This window comes from Chiloscyllium punctatum, chromosome 16, assembly GCF_047496795.1.
Source record: "Chiloscyllium punctatum isolate Juve2018m chromosome 16, sChiPun1.3, whole genome shotgun sequence".
NCBI classification, from domain to species: Eukaryota; Metazoa; Chordata; class Chondrichthyes; order Orectolobiformes; family Hemiscylliidae; genus Chiloscyllium; species Chiloscyllium punctatum.
The window spans coordinates 9,463,541-9,482,963 of record NC_092754.1 but is presented as its reverse complement, the minus strand read 5'-3'; the positions used below and the strand labels follow the sequence as shown (position 1 = coordinate 9,482,963).

At 45.7% G+C, this 19,423-nt stretch overlaps 1 protein-coding gene across 3 annotated transcripts; it reads right to left on the bottom strand.

Moving 5' to 3' along the window:
• Positions 1-381: 381 nt before the first annotated feature.
• Positions 382-2,315, bottom strand: her9 (hairy-related 9). 3 transcript variants are annotated; one of them, XM_072586196.1, is made up of 4 exons: positions 1,881-2,246; positions 1,641-1,736; positions 1,438-1,525; positions 382-1,299 (listed from the first exon to the last, which is right to left on the bottom strand). In XM_072586196.1, exons 1-4 carry the CDS (start codon positions 1,986-1,988, stop codon positions 677-679), a joined length of 915 nt encoding a protein of 304 aa, XP_072442297.1. In that variant the 5' UTR covers positions 1,989-2,246; the 3' UTR covers positions 382-676. The 3 variants fall into 3 exon arrangements, with proteins under 3 accessions (XP_072442297.1, XP_072442296.1, XP_072442295.1); XM_072586195.1 differs by having other exon boundaries at positions 382-1,302; positions 1,881-2,245; XM_072586194.1 differs by having other exon boundaries at positions 382-1,302; positions 1,641-2,315.
• Between the last annotated feature and the right edge of the window lie 17,108 nt (positions 2,316-19,423).

The window sequence follows — 19,423 nt, the reverse complement described above, 5'->3', positions numbered from 1 at the left end:
ATGTTCAGACATTTCCCGCCTTTTGCGATTTTCTGCATTCAGATAAACTGGGTCGATGCAGGAAACAGCTCCTTTTGTCCAAAAGTGTGTGGCAGATGGCGCTGATTATCCTCAATTTATTGTAAACCCCTTTCTCCCACCCTCAGAAAAACAAAATATGTTCTCAGTGCATCCCTCAGATCGCCACAGGAACAGACCTGGCTTTGGCTTGTAACTGGGCCTGCTCACGAGCTGGGACCCAGACACGGCTGACTTGTGAATTATGTCTGGTGTATTGCGCATCAGCAGGGCGGGAAGTTTAACTTGGCCAGTCAAGCCAGCAATAGAATGATCCGAAAACCTCTCTCGTCATAGCCAGTACATTTAGAGGTCAATCAGGTGAATGTTTATATAGAAAACGTTTTATTTTCTGTAACAAGAAAGGCAAATCAAAAATTTACAAAAAAACTTTGGTATATGGCACTTATAACAGATTCAAAAATTTATCAAAAGATTTCTCTCCCCCCCCCCCCAAAAAGTAAAATATTGCAAAATCAGTTACATGGAAACCAATGTGTACACTATTTACATTCCAAATAAATAAGTCTCTTATAATGATAAGTACAAGTGTCCCGAACAATGGAACAGGTTTAACTGGTCAGTTTAAAGTTTTATTTTAAAACAAGTCCTTCCACATTCACCAAGGTCTCCAGACAGACTCGGAGTTGTCCGGACCCGTGCTCACTCCGAGTGGGCTGTGGCTCTGAGAAACTCCGGGGATGTTGGGCCCGAACACGGCCGAGGTCATTCCCTGGACAGGGGATGTCAGTTTGGAGTTGGGAGGCCCCGCTGCCGAACTGACGGCCACCGGGAGGTTAGCGTTGGCGTAGAGCGGGATGACCGGGCCGGTTGTAATCTGTCCGCTGGACGAAGCGAACGCCGGGTTCGGGATCAGGAAGGCGAAGTGGCCGTCCGTGGCGGGCACCAGCTGGAAGCCACCGTAGACCTTCGGGGAAGCGGCTTCGGCCGGACTCAGTTTGCACGGCATGTTGACCCCGCCACTAGCCGGGACCGTGGCTGGGAGCTGGACGTGGAGGGGCTGGTTCAGGTGAGCTCCTGGCACCGAGGCAACGTTGGCTGGAGCCTGCGAGTAATTCATAGCCACCATGTGTCCCAGGCAACTGGATAAGTGACTGAGGAGCCGGGTGCGAACATCAGTGTTAACCCCTTCACAGGTCGACAGGAAGCGAGTCACTTCGTTCATACACTCGTTAAATCCGGCTCTGTATTTACCCAGGACCGTTGGATCCGCAGTTAAAGCTGCTGCAAAGAAATAAGACAAAATTAGAGGATACAGACTGAGCTACAGCAAAGATTAAACATCAGGTTTAGAAACCAAAAGATTTACAAGTGCTATCACTTTTAAAGCCCTCTCAACAGTCCATTGACTTTACTCACCGGTCATTTGTACACGTTGGAGATTTCGAAGGTGTTTCACTGTCATTTCAAGGATGTCAGCTTTTTCTAATTTGGAATGCCTGGAACTCTGACAATAAAAAATAAATAGTGTTAAAACATGATTACCTGCCCTTCAAGGCATACAAGAAAAAAAACTGGTCAGTGGGATCTGTTCCCAAAAAGAAACTTTGCTGCCAACTTACATCTTTTTTCAGGGCATCCAGGATCAGGGTTTTAAGTTGACTCAAACTCTCGTTAATTCTTGCCCTACGCCGCTTTTCCATAATGGGTTTGGAAGACTGTTGAGGGGAAGAAAAAAACCGTTTGAATAAAATTGTACCTTTACTTCGCACTTTAAAAAAAAATCCGCGGGCACCTCTTCCTAGCCTTTTTCCCCCCCTTAAAAGGACAACTGCATACTGTACATGCACCAAGGTATTTACCTTTCTGTTCTCACTTGCACTTTTGGGTTTATCCGGAGTTTGAGGAGAGTTTGCAGATGACCCAACCGTGGGGGAAATGGAAGGTTTCTCCATGGTATCAGTCGGCATTCCGGAAAGAGATTTCTGCAAGACCCCGCCGAAATAATTAAAAATAAAGAAAACAAACCGACCGGCGAAAAAGAACACAAGAAGAAGATGAAATGGAAGGCTGGGGTGGCAAAGTTGCAACAGGTTTGTGTCTTGGGGAATGGTAGCAGTGACTGTAGATGGACACAGCGACGATGTATTTTTTTTCCCCCGGACACTTTGCAGCGATTTCCAGGGGCCACTGTAGCAATTTGTAGCAATCGCGGCCGCTGTAGCAATCCCGGTATTTATAAGGCGGCGGCCAATCGCAGCGCGTGTGAAACCGTCTCCACATTCTTTCCCACACTCGGCCCAGCCAATGGCAGCGCCGCTAATTGGCCCGCGGGGTGGGGGGGTGCCGTCCCGAGCGGCCCATTGGCCACCGCCCCCCGCGCGCTGTCACTCACGAGCTGGGCAGGCGGCACGCGCGCGGGCTGGGGAGCTGGTGGGAGGGTACACTGAGAGTCGGGGCGGGGGGGATATTGGGGGGGGGGGGGGGGGTTTCGGAGTGTTGGTGGAGCCCACACTCCACCCCCTCCCAGCTCCGGGGGCCTGTCAATCATTGCCCGGGCTCCCGGGCTAAATCATTGCTGACAGGTGACATCTGTCGGCGCGCGAGGCAGCCGCTGTCAGCCCCCGGAATAGCAAGCCGGAGCACGTGCCGCAGCGCTTTGCAACCGAGATTGCTTCCCTCCACCCCCACCTCCCCTCCAACCACACACCCTCCATCCCCCACCCCCACCTCCCCTCCAACCACACACCCTCCATCCCCCACCCCCACCTCCCCTCCAACCACACACCCTCCATCCCCCGCCCCCCCAATCCCTCTGCAGTTTAACCCTTTCCTCGCTACGTGTTGTCGCCGGGGCGGGTGTGGGGGAGAAACAAACACCGTGGCTTGGTCGAGTTTGCCCAGCGATTTTTTTTGCGCTGAATGTTCGTAGCCGAACCTATTTTAGCGGGGCACGGCGTTCGTGAATAAAAAAGACTTAATTATTGCAACGCATTGAACTCTTTGCAAGTGAAGTTAGTTTAGCGAACGGTTTCTTTATTGTGATGTATTGCACTACGAATGCTGCTTAAATTTGTGAATGATTTCCACCATTGTAACATTTTGAACTTTGCAGGCTGTTAGGTTTTTGTGAACTTAATTGTTGCAATGCATTACGAATAGCGCTTACATGAGTGAATGATTTCACAATTGCAACATTTTGCTCTCCTGCTAATGAATTTTGTTAGGTTTGTGAACGATTTCATTCTTCTAGTGCGTTGTTCTATAAGATTTGTGAATATTTATTGCAACACGTTACTCTCGTACTAATAAACAATGTTACATTTGTGAATGATTTGGTTATGGCTATGCATTGATCTGATGCTTGAATTTGTTAATAATTTCATTATTTCAAAACATTGCAGTGTTAAGAATGAATAATGTAGCAGTTATCAACAATTTCATTATTGCTGTTCCATACTTACAACAGCTTAAAAATATAACACTGCAAGTGCCAACTGGACAGGCAAAAGTTTCTTTTATAATTCGAAGTTCGGAAAAAGTCACATCGGACTCGAAACGTTAACTGCTTCTCTCCACGGAAGTCGCCAGACCTGCTGAGTCTCTCCAACATTTTCTGTTCCTATTTATATTTGTTATTCTGTTGCATTTTTTTTAAAAAAGGGTACAATATCTAATATATGTTAACGTGTTAGCTTACATACTCGAGTAACAAGAATGACAATATTACATGATTTGGAGATACCGGTGTTGGACTGGGGTGTACAAAGTTAAAAATCAAACATCAGGTTATAGTCCAACAGGTTTAATTGGAAGCACACTAGCTTTCGGAGCGCCGAAATCAGGTGATTGTGGAGGACACAATTCTAAGGCACAGAATTTATAGCAAAAATTTACAGTGTGATGTAACTGAAATTATACAATGACAACTACCTTGTTTGTCTGGTGAGTCTTTCATCTGTTCGAATGCCATGATAGTTTCACTTCTTTCATGTGTAAATCACATTCAGAGAGGTTTAGGAAGATCTGCCTCTGCATTTATACACTGAAAACACAAAAAAATCGCTGGGAATCACAGCGGGTCAGGCAGCATTCATGGAGAGACAACAAGTTAACATTTCGAGTCTACATGACTTTTCATCAGAACTGACATGAAGTATGAAGCATTTATGCCATAGTGGGAGAGATTCGCTTTTGTCATTGGATTTTTTTTTTTGCGGAACTGACCAAGGGTTTTGCACAGAAGCTCCTTTTGGAGAAGGTAAAACATGCGGCAGCAATAGGGACAGCTCTTTGCAGGAGCAGGGGAGCTTCGGTGGCGAAAGAGTTAAGAGCGAGCAGGGCTGGCTGCATGTGTTTGCGGCCACGGGGAGAGCTGTGCCCTGTGCAAGCCATGGGAAAACCCCGCCCCCTCCGAGCATGGAAGCTGGCTGCGTGAGCGAAGAGCCCGGCACTGCAGGCTGCAGTGTAAACAGAGGCCCAAGCGGCACGGTTCCATCACCCCGGCTCCCTCTGCCTCCCCGCCCGCACTGAGGAGCTGGAGTCCGGGCAACCTCCGGCGCGTGGCAGCCGCCTGCCTGAGCCAGCAGCAGCATACACACCGAGGCGTGCACAGATGATAAGAATTGCAGCAGCAAAGACATAAATAGACTTTGCAAGCACAGAATAGTTTGCAAAAATGCATTCGTTTAAAGAAAATTTGACGCTAGAAAATTCTAATATTCCAACAATGCGCACCATCATTTCCAAGGGTGCTGAAGCATTGAACATATGACATAAGTTGCATTTAGATCCGTTTGCAATTTATCAATCGATTGTTCAAAGTAATTGTAATGTGGGACTGCATGGTGCTTTTCCCCCCAACGATTTACCGACTTATACGTCCAAATTTACGTTCATAAAGTTTTTTTTAAAAAGTTTCCAAATCCAGGCGATTAATAACTACTGAAGTTTGTCAATAATTAGGAAGATCCCGTTCTCTGCTGTCCCGTGTGTTAGAGTTGGTTGAGTGAATTATTATTTTCGGCACGCTATCCCTCCTTAAAGGAAGTAGCGTGTACAGATTTGTTGCCGTGTCCTGTGGGTCAAGTCTTGTGTTGGGTTCTTTGTAGGGTTTTGTATTTGAAGGTGAGGGTTTAAAAACAATCTATTATTACGGCTCAGCAAAAGCCACCCATGTGTTCACAGTAAACAGAAGTCAAGTCTCCCGTCATAAAAAAACACAAAAGACACAATGGTGATTTAATTTTTCTTGGCTTGAACTACAGCCCCATCCTGTAACTAACAGCTGTGCAAACTTAGCAAGAGAAACCTGCAATTTACGTTTCAACTTCTCCATATAATAACAGAGCATTCGAGAAATGTCAAAAAAAAAAGTAAAAACTTAATTAGTTTGAAAAAAAATCAAGGCGCCTTGTTCCCCCTGCCCGGCTCTGCATCACATTCGATACTATCCCAATATCTTAACAGTATTATGTCAGGTGAAAAAAATTTCACTACGTCATTCCAGCATTTACAGTTAAGTAGTTCAGCCATAGCACCGACTTGGAAAAATTGTCACAGAGCAAGGATTTGTCCTTAATAAACGCTTACATTGTAACATTGCCATGTGTGTTAAATTGACACCTTTTGCATTTAATGCCACAAAGTGTGGATAGACATAGATTCAGCCTTTTGAACCAGGATTTTGATTTATTCGTTTGCACGCCCCTTATTGAGTTTATCCCAAGTTTTACTTCCAGTATAAACGTTGTTTTCATGTTGCTATAACTCGCTTTCCAATCAGGTCTCTACTGAACATCTGAGCCGATGTGTTTAAATTCTGATGTTGTGAATGTTTTTAACCGTGATCTTTTTGCAAATACTTACAGGAAATCACCAACTTCAATACCCCCTCCTCGAGTTTCAGTCTTGTTATAAGGAAGTGATTAACAGCAAATGCAAAGTCATTTTACCGGAGAACTTTAAAACGCAATACTTCTAAATCACTGGGATTATATAAGATTATTACAGAAACCCACTAATGCGAAATAAGATTTTGCATTTTCTTAGATTTTTTTATGTTCACTCGTTGCAATACACTAAATGCAATCTATATAAAAAGGTCTTTAAAAACTAATGATTTATTCAAAGCGTGTCGCTGGCTTTGTACATGCCGAACAGGAGTGCCAACCTTCACTTTTATTAACTGCAAAGTTTTGATACGATTTAGTTTCGGTTATCATTTTGAACCGCACCTCTCCGTGCTATGAGATGAATCGCCATTTCGTTGGCATCGGTGGCCAGGGCCGTCAGTTCAGACATTGTCCGCCAAGGGGCGCTCCTAGGCCTGGGGCCAAGGTGAGAAAACTTTTCCGAAACTTCTCCAGGATTTGTGGACTTTGTCCAAAAAGGCTCCCCAACGCCAACTGAATGTTGAACAAAAAAAAACCCAACAGCAATTATAGTTTCAAAAACCACAAAATGGGCTCCCTGGGGGAAGAGGCCGCATAGATGCAGGCTCAGTGTCACTTTCACTAGTGTGAGGGCAACTTAAATACAGAGTGTGTTTGGTGAGAGGGGGAGCTTGACTCTTAAACAAAACAAATCTGGAGACTCCCCGGATCAAAGAATTTCACTCCAAAGTTAAAAATGACACAACACTAGGTCCTAGTCCAACAGGTTTATTTGCAGGCACTAGCTTCCAAAGCGCTGCTCCTTCATCAGGTGGTTGATCAGAGATCCCAAAGATAGGGAGGAATGGGACCATGAGGGAATTTTAAGTGCAGTGTTGGGCTTTATAAGTGGATAAACAGAGGGTAGACTGGAGGCCTGTGACCAGTGGAGTGCCACAAGGATCGGTGCTGGGTCCTCGACTTTTTGTCATTTACATAAATGATTTGAATGCAAGCATAAGAGGTACAGTTAGTAAGTTTGCAGATGACACCAAAATTTGAGATGTAATGGACAGTGAAGAGATATACCTCATATTACAACAGGATCTTGACCAGATGGGCCAATGGGCTGAGAAATGGCAGATGGAGTTTAATTCAGATAAATGCAAGGTGCTGCATTTTGGGAAAGTAAATCTTAGCAGGACTTATACACTTAATGGTAAGGTCCTAGGGAGTGTTGCTGAACAAAGAGACCTTGGAGTGCAGGTTCATAGCTTCTTGAAAGTGGAGTCACAGCTAGATAGTATAGTGAAGAAAGCGTTTGGTATGCTATCCTTTATTGGTCAAAGTATTGAGTACAGGTGTTGGGAGGTCATATTGGGCTGTACAGGACATTGGTTAGGCCACTGTTGGAATATTGCATGCAATTCTGGTCTCCTTCCTATCGGAAAGATGTTGTGAAACTTGAAAGGGTTCAGAAAAGATTTACAAGAATGTTGCCAGGGTTGGAGGATTTGAGCTATTGGGAGAGGCTGAATAGGCTGGGGCTGTTTTCTCTGGAGCGTTGGAGATTGAGGGGTGACCTTATAGAGGTTTACAAAATTATGAGGGACATGGATAGGGTAAATATGCAAAGTCTTTTCCCTGTGGTGGGGGAGTCCAGAACTAGAGGGCATAGATTTAGGGTGAGAGGGGAAAGATATAAAAGAGACTTACGGGGGAACTTTTTCACACAGAGGGTGGTACGTGTATCGAATGAACTGCCAGAGGAAGTGGTGGAGGCTGGTACAATTGCAACATTTAAGAGCCATTTGGATGGGTATATGAATAGGAAGGGTTTGGAGGGATATGGGCCGGGTGCTGGCAGGTGGGACTAGATTGGGTTGGGATATCTGGTCGGCATGGACAGGTTGGACCGAAGGGTCTGTTTCCGTGCTGTACATCTCTATGACTCTATGACTCTATGTCAGTCTGTCAAGAAAATGAAATACTATGTGGATGGTACTCTGTGTGGGAAACGACAGCATTTTACTGAACTGTCATCTGCTTTAAATCCTGAAATAAAGTTGAAAACTGTTCGTGGCCATTTTCTTTCTATTGACAGTCCCTGTTTGTATTAGAATTTCACAGCCAATCCTGAAGGGTTCATCTGACTGTTTAAAAGACCACATATCTTCCTGGTGGTGGAAATTGAATAAAGATTTGTGCACTTTGTGTCTTTCACTGTGTCTCACACCTACACACACACACCATGGGTGCTGGGGAATAAAAATAAGCACTACCGCACTTAGGCGGTAGTGTGGGGGTTAAGGAAAAAAAAGGAAAAAAAAAGACAAAAAAAACATAAACAGGGGATTGGCCCGGGTGTCCTTGGGGAAGGAAAAAAAAATAAAAAAAAATTAAAAGACCACATCGAATGTAGCAATGGAGATCTTCCTGTAGGTGTCAGCCTCGAGCAAATAACAGGGTCTGTTATTTCTTACAAAGGAAGAAAGACTGGCATTTATATAGCACCCTTCAAAACCTATAGTACTTAACAGCTGAAGATATAGTTTTGATGCTCAGCCATAGAAACATGGAAAATAAGAGAAGGAGTAAGCTATTTGATTCTTCAATACCGCTTCACCATTCAATATGATCATGACTAATCATCCAACACAGTCACCTGTTTCCACTTTCTCCCCATCTCCTTTTGACCCCCTTAGCCCTAAAAACTATATCTATCTCCTTGAAAACATCCGATGTCTTGGCCTCAACCACTTTCTGTGGCAGAGAATTCCGCAGATTCCCCACTCTCTGGCTCAAGAGATTTCTCAGCATCTCATTCCAAAATGACCTATCCTTATATCTTTAGACTGTGATCCCTGGCCATTGGGAACATCCTTCCTACATTTACCCTGTCTAGCTCCTTTAGAATGTTATAGGTTTTATACTCACAGTTGTAATGTGGGGAAACACAGCAGCCAATTCAGCTAACTCCTACAAATAGCAATATGGTAATGAGCAGATAATTGTTTAATCATAGAATCGCTGCAGCGTGGAAACAGCCCTTCGGCCCAACCCTGACCCTCAGAAGAGTATGCCACCCAAACCTAGTCCCCTACCCTATTACTCTGCATTTGCCCCCTGACCAATGCACCTCAGCAACACATCCCTGAACACTATGAGCAATTTGGCATGTTCACCTGACCTGCACATCTTTAGATTGTGGGAGGAAACCCATGCAGACAGGGAAAATGTGCAAACTCCACACAGACAATCACCCAGGGCTGGAATCAAACCTGGGTTCCTGACGCTGTGAAGTAATAGTGCTAACCACTGAACCACCATGCTCAGTGTTATTTAAAGTGTTTATCATTGAGAGGTAAATATTTTCCAGGTCGCCCCCTTCTCACTCCCAATGGGATGTGTTACATCGACTTGATCAGGAAGGTAGGGCTATAGGTTTAATCGTCGCATCTGGAAGACTGTAGCTGACCAGACAGCACTCCCTCAGTACTGCATTGCAGCACCGACTTAAACTCTTGTTCCACTTCTGGAATACCGCGTTCAATTCTGATCTCCCTGCTACAGGAAAAATGTTGCAAAACCTGAAAGGGATCAGAAAAGATTTACAAGGATGTTGACAGGCTTGGAGGGTTTGAGCTTCCGGGAGAGGCGGAATAGGCTGGGGCGTTGGAGGCTGAAAGATGACGTTATAGAGGTTTGTAAAATCACGAGGGACACAGAGAGGGTGAATAGGCGAAGTCATTTCCCCAGGATAGGGGAGTCTAAAACTAGAGGGCATAGGTTTAAAGCAAGAGGTGAAAGATTTAAAAGGGATCTTTTTCACCCAGAGGGTGGTACGTGTATGGAATGAGCTGCCAGAGGAAGTGGTGGAGGCTGGTACAATTACAACATTTAAAAGGCATCTGGATGGGTAAATGAATAGGAAGGGGTTGGAGGGGTGTGGGGCAAGTGCTGGCAAATAGGACTAGATTAATTCAGAATATCTGGTCAGCATGGACAAGTTGGAATTAAAGGGTCCATTTCCATGCTGTACATCTATATGACTCTAAGTCCTACAGTGAGCCTTGAACTCAAGCGTTTTATAATTCGAAGGTGAGTGAGCATCCAACATAAAGTTAGAATTTTGTTCTTCACACAAGGAGTAATCAACACATCTGAAGGACCTTTATACAACATGTCTAATAGGTCACAGTGTCGCCTGGCCTTAGCGAATTTGGAAGATTTCCTGTGGGCAGTCACTGCAAAATCGATTTGTCAAATGCCAGGCTTTACCCAGTCATGTGGGTAATTGGGAGGTGGGTGCTGTCGAACTTCCAAAGGATATTGGCAAGTTTGTAGAGTGCACAGATGGGTGGCAAATGAAGTTCGACACGGAGAATTGTGAGGTGATACATTTCAGTCGGTAGAACATGGAGAGACAATATGAAGACCAAAGAATAATATAGCACAGGAACAGGCCCTTCGACCTTCCAAGTCTGCACTGACACATTTTGCCCTTTCATACTAAAACTGTCTTCACTTACAGGATCCGTATCCCTCTAGTCCCTTCCTATCCATGTATTCATCCAGGTGTTTCTCGAATGCTGCTATTGTGTCTGCTTCCACCCCCTCCTCTGGCAGCGCATTCCAGACACTCACCACCCTTTGTGTGAAAAAACCTGCCTCGCACATCTCTTTTAAATGCTCCCCCCACCCCTTCCCCACCTTGAACCTGTGTCCCCTAGTAATTGAACCCTCCCCCTGGGGAAAAAGCCTCGTAATTTCCACTCTCTCCATGCCATTCACAATCTTATAAACTTCTATCAGGTCGCCCCTCAACCTCCTGCATTCCAATGAAAGCAAACCCAGTCTATCCAACCCTTCTTCATAGCTAAAATCTCCTATACCAGACAACGTCCTTGTAACCTTTTCTGTACGTTTTCCAAAGCATCCACCTCCTTCTGGTGTTGTGGTGACCAGAACTCCATGCAATATTTCAAGTGTGGCCTAACTAAAATTCTTTAGCATAACTTGCATAACTTGTCTATCTTTATAGTCAATGTCCTTTTCAATGAAGGCAAGCATGCCATACGCCTTTTTTCACTACCTTAGTTATCTGCGCTGCCATCTTTAGTGATCTGTGGACCTGCACACCCAGATCCCTCTGCATTCCTGATGAAGGGCTTTTGCCTGAAATGGAAATTTTCCTGCTCCTCGGATGCTGCCTGACCTTCTGTGCATTTCCAGCACCACTCTAATCTTGACCCAGATCCCTCTGCATAGCAATACTCCTAAGGGTTCTGCTATTCACTGTATAATTTCCATCTGTACTTGACCTTCCAAAATGCATCACCTCGCATTTGTCCAAATTAAACACCATCTGCCATTTTTCTGCCCACGCCTCCAACTGATCTACATCCTGCTGTTTCCTCTGACAATCCTCCTTACTATCTGCAACTCCACCAACCTTTGTGTCATCTGCAAACTTCCCAATCAGACCAGCTATGTTTTCCTCCAAATCATTTATGTAGATCACAAACACCAAAGGTCCCAGCACTGATTACTGTGGAACCCCACCAGTTACAGCCCTCCATTCTGAAATGTATCCTTCCACTATCCCCTCCTATGACTAAGCCAGTTCTGTATCCATCTTGCCAGCATACCCCAATACCATGTGACTTCACCTTTTGTACCAGTCTGCCATGAGGGACCTTGGCAAAGGTTTTCCAGAAGTCCATGTTGACAACATTAACCGCTTTTTCCTCATCAATCATCTTCATTCCCTCCTCAAAAAACTCAATCAGGTTGGTGAGGCACGACTTCCCCCCTCACAAAACCACGCTGTCTTTCACTAATAAGTTCATTTGCTTCTAAATGCATATAATTCTTGTCCCTGAGAATCTTTTCCAGTAATTTCCCTATCCCCGCAGTGAGACTTAAACAAAGTACCCAACCCTAAAGGGAAAGCAGGAACCTGGGTTAAGTCGTTAAAGATGGCGGGACAGTTGTAGAGAGCAGTAAACAAAGAATGTGGCCTTCTAGGCTTCATTAATAGAGACGCAGAGTGCAAGAGCAAATTGGTTGGACATTAGTTCAGTCTAACCTGCAGTACTGTGCACTGTTCTGGCTGCGTGCCTTGCAGGAGGTTCAAAATAGGTTTATGAGAGTAGTTGAAAATGTCTTGCTGGAAAAGTACAGCAGGTCAGGCAGCATCCAAGGAGCAGGAGAATCGACGTTTCGGGCATGAGCCCTTCTTCAGGAATCCTGATTTGCCAATAAGAAAAAGAAATAAACAGGGGATTTAGAGAGTCTCTGCATTCTAGGAACTGGCTCTTAGCTACCTGGTCAGAGACCATGTACTTTGCAAAAATAACAAGACATAAAATAATCAGGGTAGCCTCATAGCACCAGGGACCCGGGTTTGATTCCCGCCTCAGGTGACTGTCTGTGTGGAGTTTGTATATTCTCCCTGTGTCTGCGTGGGTTTCCTCAGGGTGATCCAGTTTCCTTCCACACTCCAAAATTTGTGCAGGTCAGGTGGATTGGCCATGGAAAATGGAGGGTTACAGGAACAGGAAACAGGGGGGGGGGGGGGGGGTGGGGGGGTGGGAGGGTGGTGGTCTGCTCTTCAAATGGTCAGTGTGATCTCAATGGGTTGAATGGCCTGTTTCCACACTGTAGGGACTCAATGATTGATTAGAGATTCAGAGAGTGTCCTCATTCTAAGACTGGCTCTGAGCTGGCTGGTTAGAGCCCAGGTACCTTGCACGTGTAAATAAAGGGTGACTGGGTGATGAGATTCTGGCCTTTGTGCATTTATTCCAGTAATATAATGAGATTTGTGTAAATTATGATGCAGTCACTGACTATGACATCAGGAAGAAAGAAGAGGCAAGTAGAGGATAGCATATGAAGGCAGAGCTCTTAGACAAGGCACTAGAGAGCTCAATTTGAGGAAAGTACTCTGTACAGATGGAATGAAAGGGGTGTTCCAGCACTTAGTGATAATGAGCAAGCAGCCTCAGAGACGGTGTATGTGTGTATACCCAAGGAATGACTGACAGACAGCAGTATTGCTTTAAAGCACAAGGTAAAGCATTTCCCTCAGAAGATACGTGTGCAGAGAAACTCAGTGACCTTCTCCCTGCACTTCTCTTTTCTGAGACTTTATCCGATCTGCTGTCTTCTCTCTGCTACCTCCTACTGACTCGACCTGTGCTGCTTTCCCCACCGCTCACCAAAGCACATGCCCTAACACTCTCAATATTGCCCGCAACATCTTCCTTCAGTCACTCTCACCCACCAAGTTTGCCTACCCTGCCCAGCTCCTACACTGCTTGTTCACCGCTCCCTCCCCCACCTCAGTGGAGATCACCTCCTTCCTACAGCAGCACCCAAACTGGATCACTCACTTTGATACGCCTTTATACCTGGCTCTGTCTCATTCCAGGGGGAAAGCAGCTCACAGTAAGGCAGAAGGAGCCAAGACAGGTGGTTGGTTTGACTCCTGCTCCTTTAAGAATGCCCTTACACTGTTTATACTCTTTGAGAGATTCAGTTGATCCCCATTGTCTATTTCTGATATATGATTCATTCTTATTCTTGATGAGAACCTCAATATCTTTATCTATCCATTGTCCCCTACTCTCACCAGCCTTACTCTTCACTCTAACAGGTGGATAACACGTCTGAACTCTTGTTATCTCACTTCTGAAAGCCTCCTACTTGTCAGTCATCCCTTGACCTGCAAACCTGAATGGGCAAGACAGGTGGGATTAGTTTCGAATGACATCATGCTTCCTGTTGCTGGACTGTGTGATGTTCTGTCTGCCATCCTCCAGTAGGATTCTGAAATAACTTCACAGAAACCAATATCCGTCACAAAGTCCCCATTTATTCACACCTGGAGAGTCCTTAACACTGACCCAGCTTCCTCAGAGCCAGCTCTCAAAGTGAACAGAAACTGTGACACTCCTGTCTATGTATTTTTACCCTGTTTTTTTTATTCTATTAAACAGTACAGTTCATAAAACAGTTAACATTAACAGCTGATTACAGAGAAACAGCAATGTACAAGGGAGAGGAGCGGCAAAGCCAGGCCCCAAACCCCAAGGTTCAACCAGTTTCCAGGGAAATGAGGACAAATCTCGAATCCCATTCCAGTCATCACAAAACAGTAAAAAAAAATACAAGACAGTCCAATTATATAAAAAAGTGCATAGAATACAGACCCCATCCCAGCAACCTACCCATCCCTCCCACCTTCCGGCCGTTCTAAGGCAGCCTGCTCCATGCCCCTTCCGGCTAACACTCCTGTTTTTTTTCTTCTTTTTTCCTTTTTTTTCTGTTTGCCGCCTAACTGCGGTGGTGCTTGTTTTATCCCCCAGCACCCATGAAGATGGGCAATTTTGGCGGATTATCAATGAACTGTTTGATTCCGGAAAGCCCCACAGCTGAGCTTGATCTTTCCAGATATTGGCCAGCGATTGGGGCCGCGTGGTGGCTCAGTGGTTAGCACTGCTGCCTCACAGAACCAGGGTCCCAGGTTCGATTCTAGCCTCAGGTGACTGTCTGTGTGGATCCCCTCTGGCTGCTCTGGTTTCCATCCATAGTCCAAAGAAGTGCAGGTCAGGTGAATTGGTCATGCTAAATTGCCCATCGTGTTAGGTGCATTAGTCAGAGGGGAATGGGTCTGGGTGGGTTACTCTTCGGAGGGTCGGTGTGGACTGGTTGGGCTGAAGGGCCTGTTCCCACATTGTAGGGTATCTCATCTAATCATACTTTTCCACATCCCCATCCCAAGGGTGTCCTAATAAGACCACGAGAATTAGCAACAGGAGTAGGCCGTTCAGCCCCTCGAGTCTGCTCCGTCATCCTATAGAATGATGGCTGATCTGACACTCCTCACATCAAGCTTCCCTGTGACCCTTCACTCGCTGACCGATCAAGACTCTATCTCAGCCTTAAACATACTCAGCCTTAAACATACTCAAGGACTCTGACCCACAGTTCTCTGTAGCAAAGAGTTCCAAACCTTCATAATTCTCAGAGAAGAAATTCCTCCTCATCTCAGGCTCAAATTGGTGCACCTTAATTCAGAGACTACATCCTTTGACCTCTCTGGACTCAGAGAAAGTGAGCACTGCAGATGCTGGAGAAGTCAGAGTTGATAAAATGTGGTGCTGGAAAAAAGCACAGCAGGTCAGGCAGCATCCGAGGAGCAAGAGAGTCAACATTTCAGGTTTAACCCTTAATCAGTACTGGGGAGGGGGAAAGGGAGCTGAGGACTAAATGAGGGGGTAGGTCTGGGGTAAGGTATGTGGGATGGCAATAGGTGGGAAAGATAGGAGGTGATTGTGATAGGTCGGTGGGAAGTGGGGAGTGGATAGGTGGGAAGGAAGATGGACAGGTAGGTCAGGTCAAGAGGACGGAGCTGAGTTGAAAGGTTAGATCTGGGATGGAGTAGGGGAGGGGAGATTTGAAAACTGCTGAATTCAATGTTGAGGCCATGTGGTTTTGGGCTCCTGAGGCAGAAGATGAGGTGTTCCTCCTCCAGTTTCTGGGTGGCCTTGTGTACGTGGTGGAGTAGGCCCAGAATGGGCTTGTCATGGGGGAGTGGGAGGGGGAGCTGAAATGGATGGCGACAGGAAGGTGAGGCTGGTTGGTGTGTATGTGGCCTGACTGGACTCTCCCAGGAGGGAAAACATTCTCATAGCATTTACCCTGTCCAGCCCTTTAAGAGTCCTATTGTTCCAAACGTTGCCCTTGTACTTTATCTTGACTGAAGATGTGTAAACTTAAAACCTGCCTTTTAGCTTTTTGGTGCAGTGGTAGTGTCTCAGCCTCTGAGCCAGGAGGCCTGGGTTCAAGTCCCACTTGCTCCAGAGAGGTGCAATAAATCTCTGAACAGGTTGATTAGAAAATATCCAACCATTGCTGTGGTTGAGATTGCCTAACTGACCAGTCATTAATGCTGGCAATGGGGGGAGGGATGGGCTGGTTAGCTCAGTTGGCTGAGCAGCTGGTTTGTGAAGTAGAGTGGAATACTATACAGCACAGGTTCAATTCCTGCCCATCTGCCTGAGATCACCTTGAAAGTCCTGGTAACCCTGAGATTAAACCACCACCAATTGTCTGTCTCTAATGAGAGAGCTGATCTCTGAGGCCATAGTGACTTTACACTGCTTTCCTTAAACCTGATGTCACCCTCTTTACCTGGCACAGGCTGTGGAGGCAAAGTCATTGAGTGTATTTAAGCCAGAGATAGCTAGGTTCTTCATTAGTAAGAGGATCAGGGAGAAAGGAAGAGAACTGGTTTTGAGAAACTCATCAGCCATGATTGAAGTGCAGGATAGGCTCAATGGGCCAACTGGCCTAATACTGTCCCAACATCTTTTGGTCTTACGGGGACATAGGGAAAAGGCAGACAGTAGCTAATAGAACCATTACAGGCACAATGGGGCCAAATGGCCTCTTCTTTACTTTTATAATGTGGAAACAGGCCCTTCGGCCTAGCAAGTCCACACTGACCCTCCAAAGAGTAACCCAGCCAGACCCATTCCCTTATTTCCTCTACATTTCCCCTGACTGATGCACCTAACACTACAGGAAATTTGGCACAGCCAATCCACCAAACCTGCACATCTTTAGATTATGGTAGGAAACCCACGCAGACACGGGGAGGACATGCAAACTCCACACAGACGGTCACCCGAGGCTGGGATCGAACCCAGGTTCTTGGTGCTGTGAGCCACCGTGCCACCCTCTTTGTGTGCTATAATAATTCTGTGATTCAGCAGAGGTGTGAGTGGTTATGATCGAACCACGAGCAGTTGAGGAAAATTGGAGCAGCAACTTTAATCAAATATTATAGAGGCTAGAATTGACCTGACGTCTTTCCTCCATCGAACCTGTCTTGCGTGTTGAAGTTGCAGCTCGAAATCCTTATCTGCCATCATTCATGGCAGACAGCTGATAAGATTCTTTACCACTGTGAGTGAGAATTAGTTCAGTGATTTGAAAGTAAGACATCTCATTTCCAGCATGCGGTTCTGCTGAGAGAGAACATCTGCCAAACAGATGGGCTCCAGTTTGGCCAGATCTCTCATGGAGGTACGTTCAATTCATTAACATCTGCTTCCAGGCAGATTTATGTTTCCTGCTGAGGGATCCCAAGAGCAGCAGTGATTTCTGGCTCTGGGAGCTACCCCATCTCCAGTTCCCCCACTGCAGGTAATGCTGCAGATGGCCGAAACACAGTTCCTGTTGTTGACAGTGGGCTTGCCTGTAATTTGGGGTTGACAGGGCTGGAGGGGCACTGCTGTCTGCCTTTCTGTGTGAACATTAGCCTTCATACAGCTTGTTTGCCCTGTGGTCCTTCTTACACTCTTCCCCCACCCCCTGCTAGCCCCAGGGTTGTTGGAGAATAGGTTTGCTGTGTGGTACCCAATGGTCATGGGTTAGGGTTCCCTAACATGCCTGCATTTACAGCAGGGAGTTATGGGGGGGTGGGGGTAAAGGGGATGTAGGGAGTGGGGGTGATAGTGGGTATCGAGATCTTCATTTGATCAATTGCCCCTTGCCCAACAAGGGCCTGTGTTTAAATGAGAATATGACTTCTTGCTAAAAACTCGGAGGTGGGGGAGGGGTGGGGGGAGGGGTGGGTGGAAGGGGGGAAATGTAAAATTTAAAGAAGAGGTAGAGAGCAAGATAAGGGTCCACTTTGGCTGAATTTTCAACATTATTACACATCGAAAGCGCTACAAAGCTATAAAAGCTTTGAGATGTTCAAACTCCTTTGCTCTTTTTATTGGATAGTTCCTGGAACAGTGAATAAAAAGGAAACCACAACAGAGGAGGCACTTTATTCTTGTGTTGCTGTCCAGATAATAAACAGCCTCACTCTGGTGATGATCCTTTCTTCCCATTCAATATGTTGGCCCCTTCTTTCCTTGATGCTCCTTGAACTGCAGGCACCCTCTACCATTTGGGCCCAGGAGGTCAGCAGGAGCCTTGGTGGAGGGCAGTGGTTGGCTCCCTTATTAATTCAGTCATGGGACCTGGGTGTCACTGGCAGGGTCAGCAATTATTACCCTTGAGAAGGTGATGGTGAGCTCCCTTCTTGAACCAGCGCAGTCCATATGCTATAGGTAGACCTACAATGGCATTAGATGACATTTCCAAGATTTGATTCAGAGACACTGATGGAGCAGTGATTTATGTCCAAGTTTGGGTGATGTGTGGCTTGGATGGCAACCCGCATGTATTCCCATGTATCCGCTACCCTTGTCTTTCTAGATGGTAGTGGTCATGGTCTTGAAAGGTGCTGTCTAAGAAGGTTTGATATATTTCTCCAGTGCATTTGTAGATGGCATATACTGTTGCTCCTAAGCTTTGCTGGTGGAGGGAGTGGATGTTTGTGGATATTGTACCAATCAAGTGGGTAACTTTCTCCTGGAACTTGTCACGCTTCTTGGGTGTTGGATCTGCAGCCATCCAGGCAAATGAGGAGTACTCCACCACACTACTGACTTGTGTCTTGTAGAAAGGCTCTAAGGAGACAGGAGATAAGTTACCAGCTGCATGAATCCTAGCCTCTTATCTCTTTAAATTTAGGGGATGGGGGAAGAGTGTAAGGAGGACCACAGTGTAAGCAAGCTGTGTGCAAGGCTAATATACACACAGAGGGGCAGACAGAGCAGTTGGTGAGTCAGGAGCCTGAATCTTGACCACTTTCTGACTACATGACGCACTGTCCATTATAGCAGCCTCTTGTCCAGTCTTGGCACAGAGCAGCAGTGCAATTTGGGACAATTTTTAGTCATCTGAGGGATCAGGAAAACTGCAGTGATCATTTTCAGTGGATAACACGCTTTCCTTTAACCAAATCCAGTGATATGTTTTCAAAATATGGAACTGTTGCTAGTACTCAGCTGGGCAGCTGTTTTCAATCAAAGTGTTGTGTGTAACGGGTGAGAATTTACCTACTCTGATATTCAATGGAATACATAAAGCCTGTTTTTCTGCTTCTAGTTAGCAGGCAGCTCGGAAGCAAACGCATTTGAATTGAGCTGATGTCATCATTTGGTTTCAAGTCTTGCTCCCCAGGAATACAGTCGGCACACGTTTCCAAAGAGGAATTTGACAGCTTCAAATCAACAACTTCTTACATTTGGCAGGCCCCTTAAGCAAGAGCTGTGGGTTTCTTTTACAAGGAAATATTTTATCTATTCAACGTTCTTCCTTTTTCACCTCTCAGAGCGACTCAGTTACTAGCCTTGGGTCAGAACTGTCAAATACTACAACATGGAATACCCATCCATCAACTCTGTGTCGGTCTCTCCCTTTACAAGAGCTTCCTACCTATTCCCATATCACTACCTCCCCTCCCCATCAAAGATTATAATCATGACCATGAAGCCATTGTCAATTGTTGGGAAAACCAGTCAGGGTTCACTCATGCTCTTTAAGGAAGGAAACAATCATCCCCCTTACCTGGTCTGCTCCACATGTATCCAGACCCACAGCAACGTAGCTGACTCTTA

Bases quoted from the DNA above. Each gene is read 5' to 3' on its own strand.
- her9 (XM_072586194.1), bottom strand. From the start codon at position 1,988: ATGCCGACTGATACCATGGAGAAACCTTCCATTTCCCCCACGGTTGGG. The intron at 1,526-1,640 runs GTAAGTTGGCAG...TTTTATTGTCAG, and splicing joins TGGATGCCCTGAAAAAAGAT to AGTTCCAGGCATTCCAAATT. The intron at 1,303-1,437 runs GTGAGTAAAGTC...ATTTCTTTGCAG, and splicing joins CCAACGTGTACAAATGACCG to CAGCTTTAACTGCGGATCCA.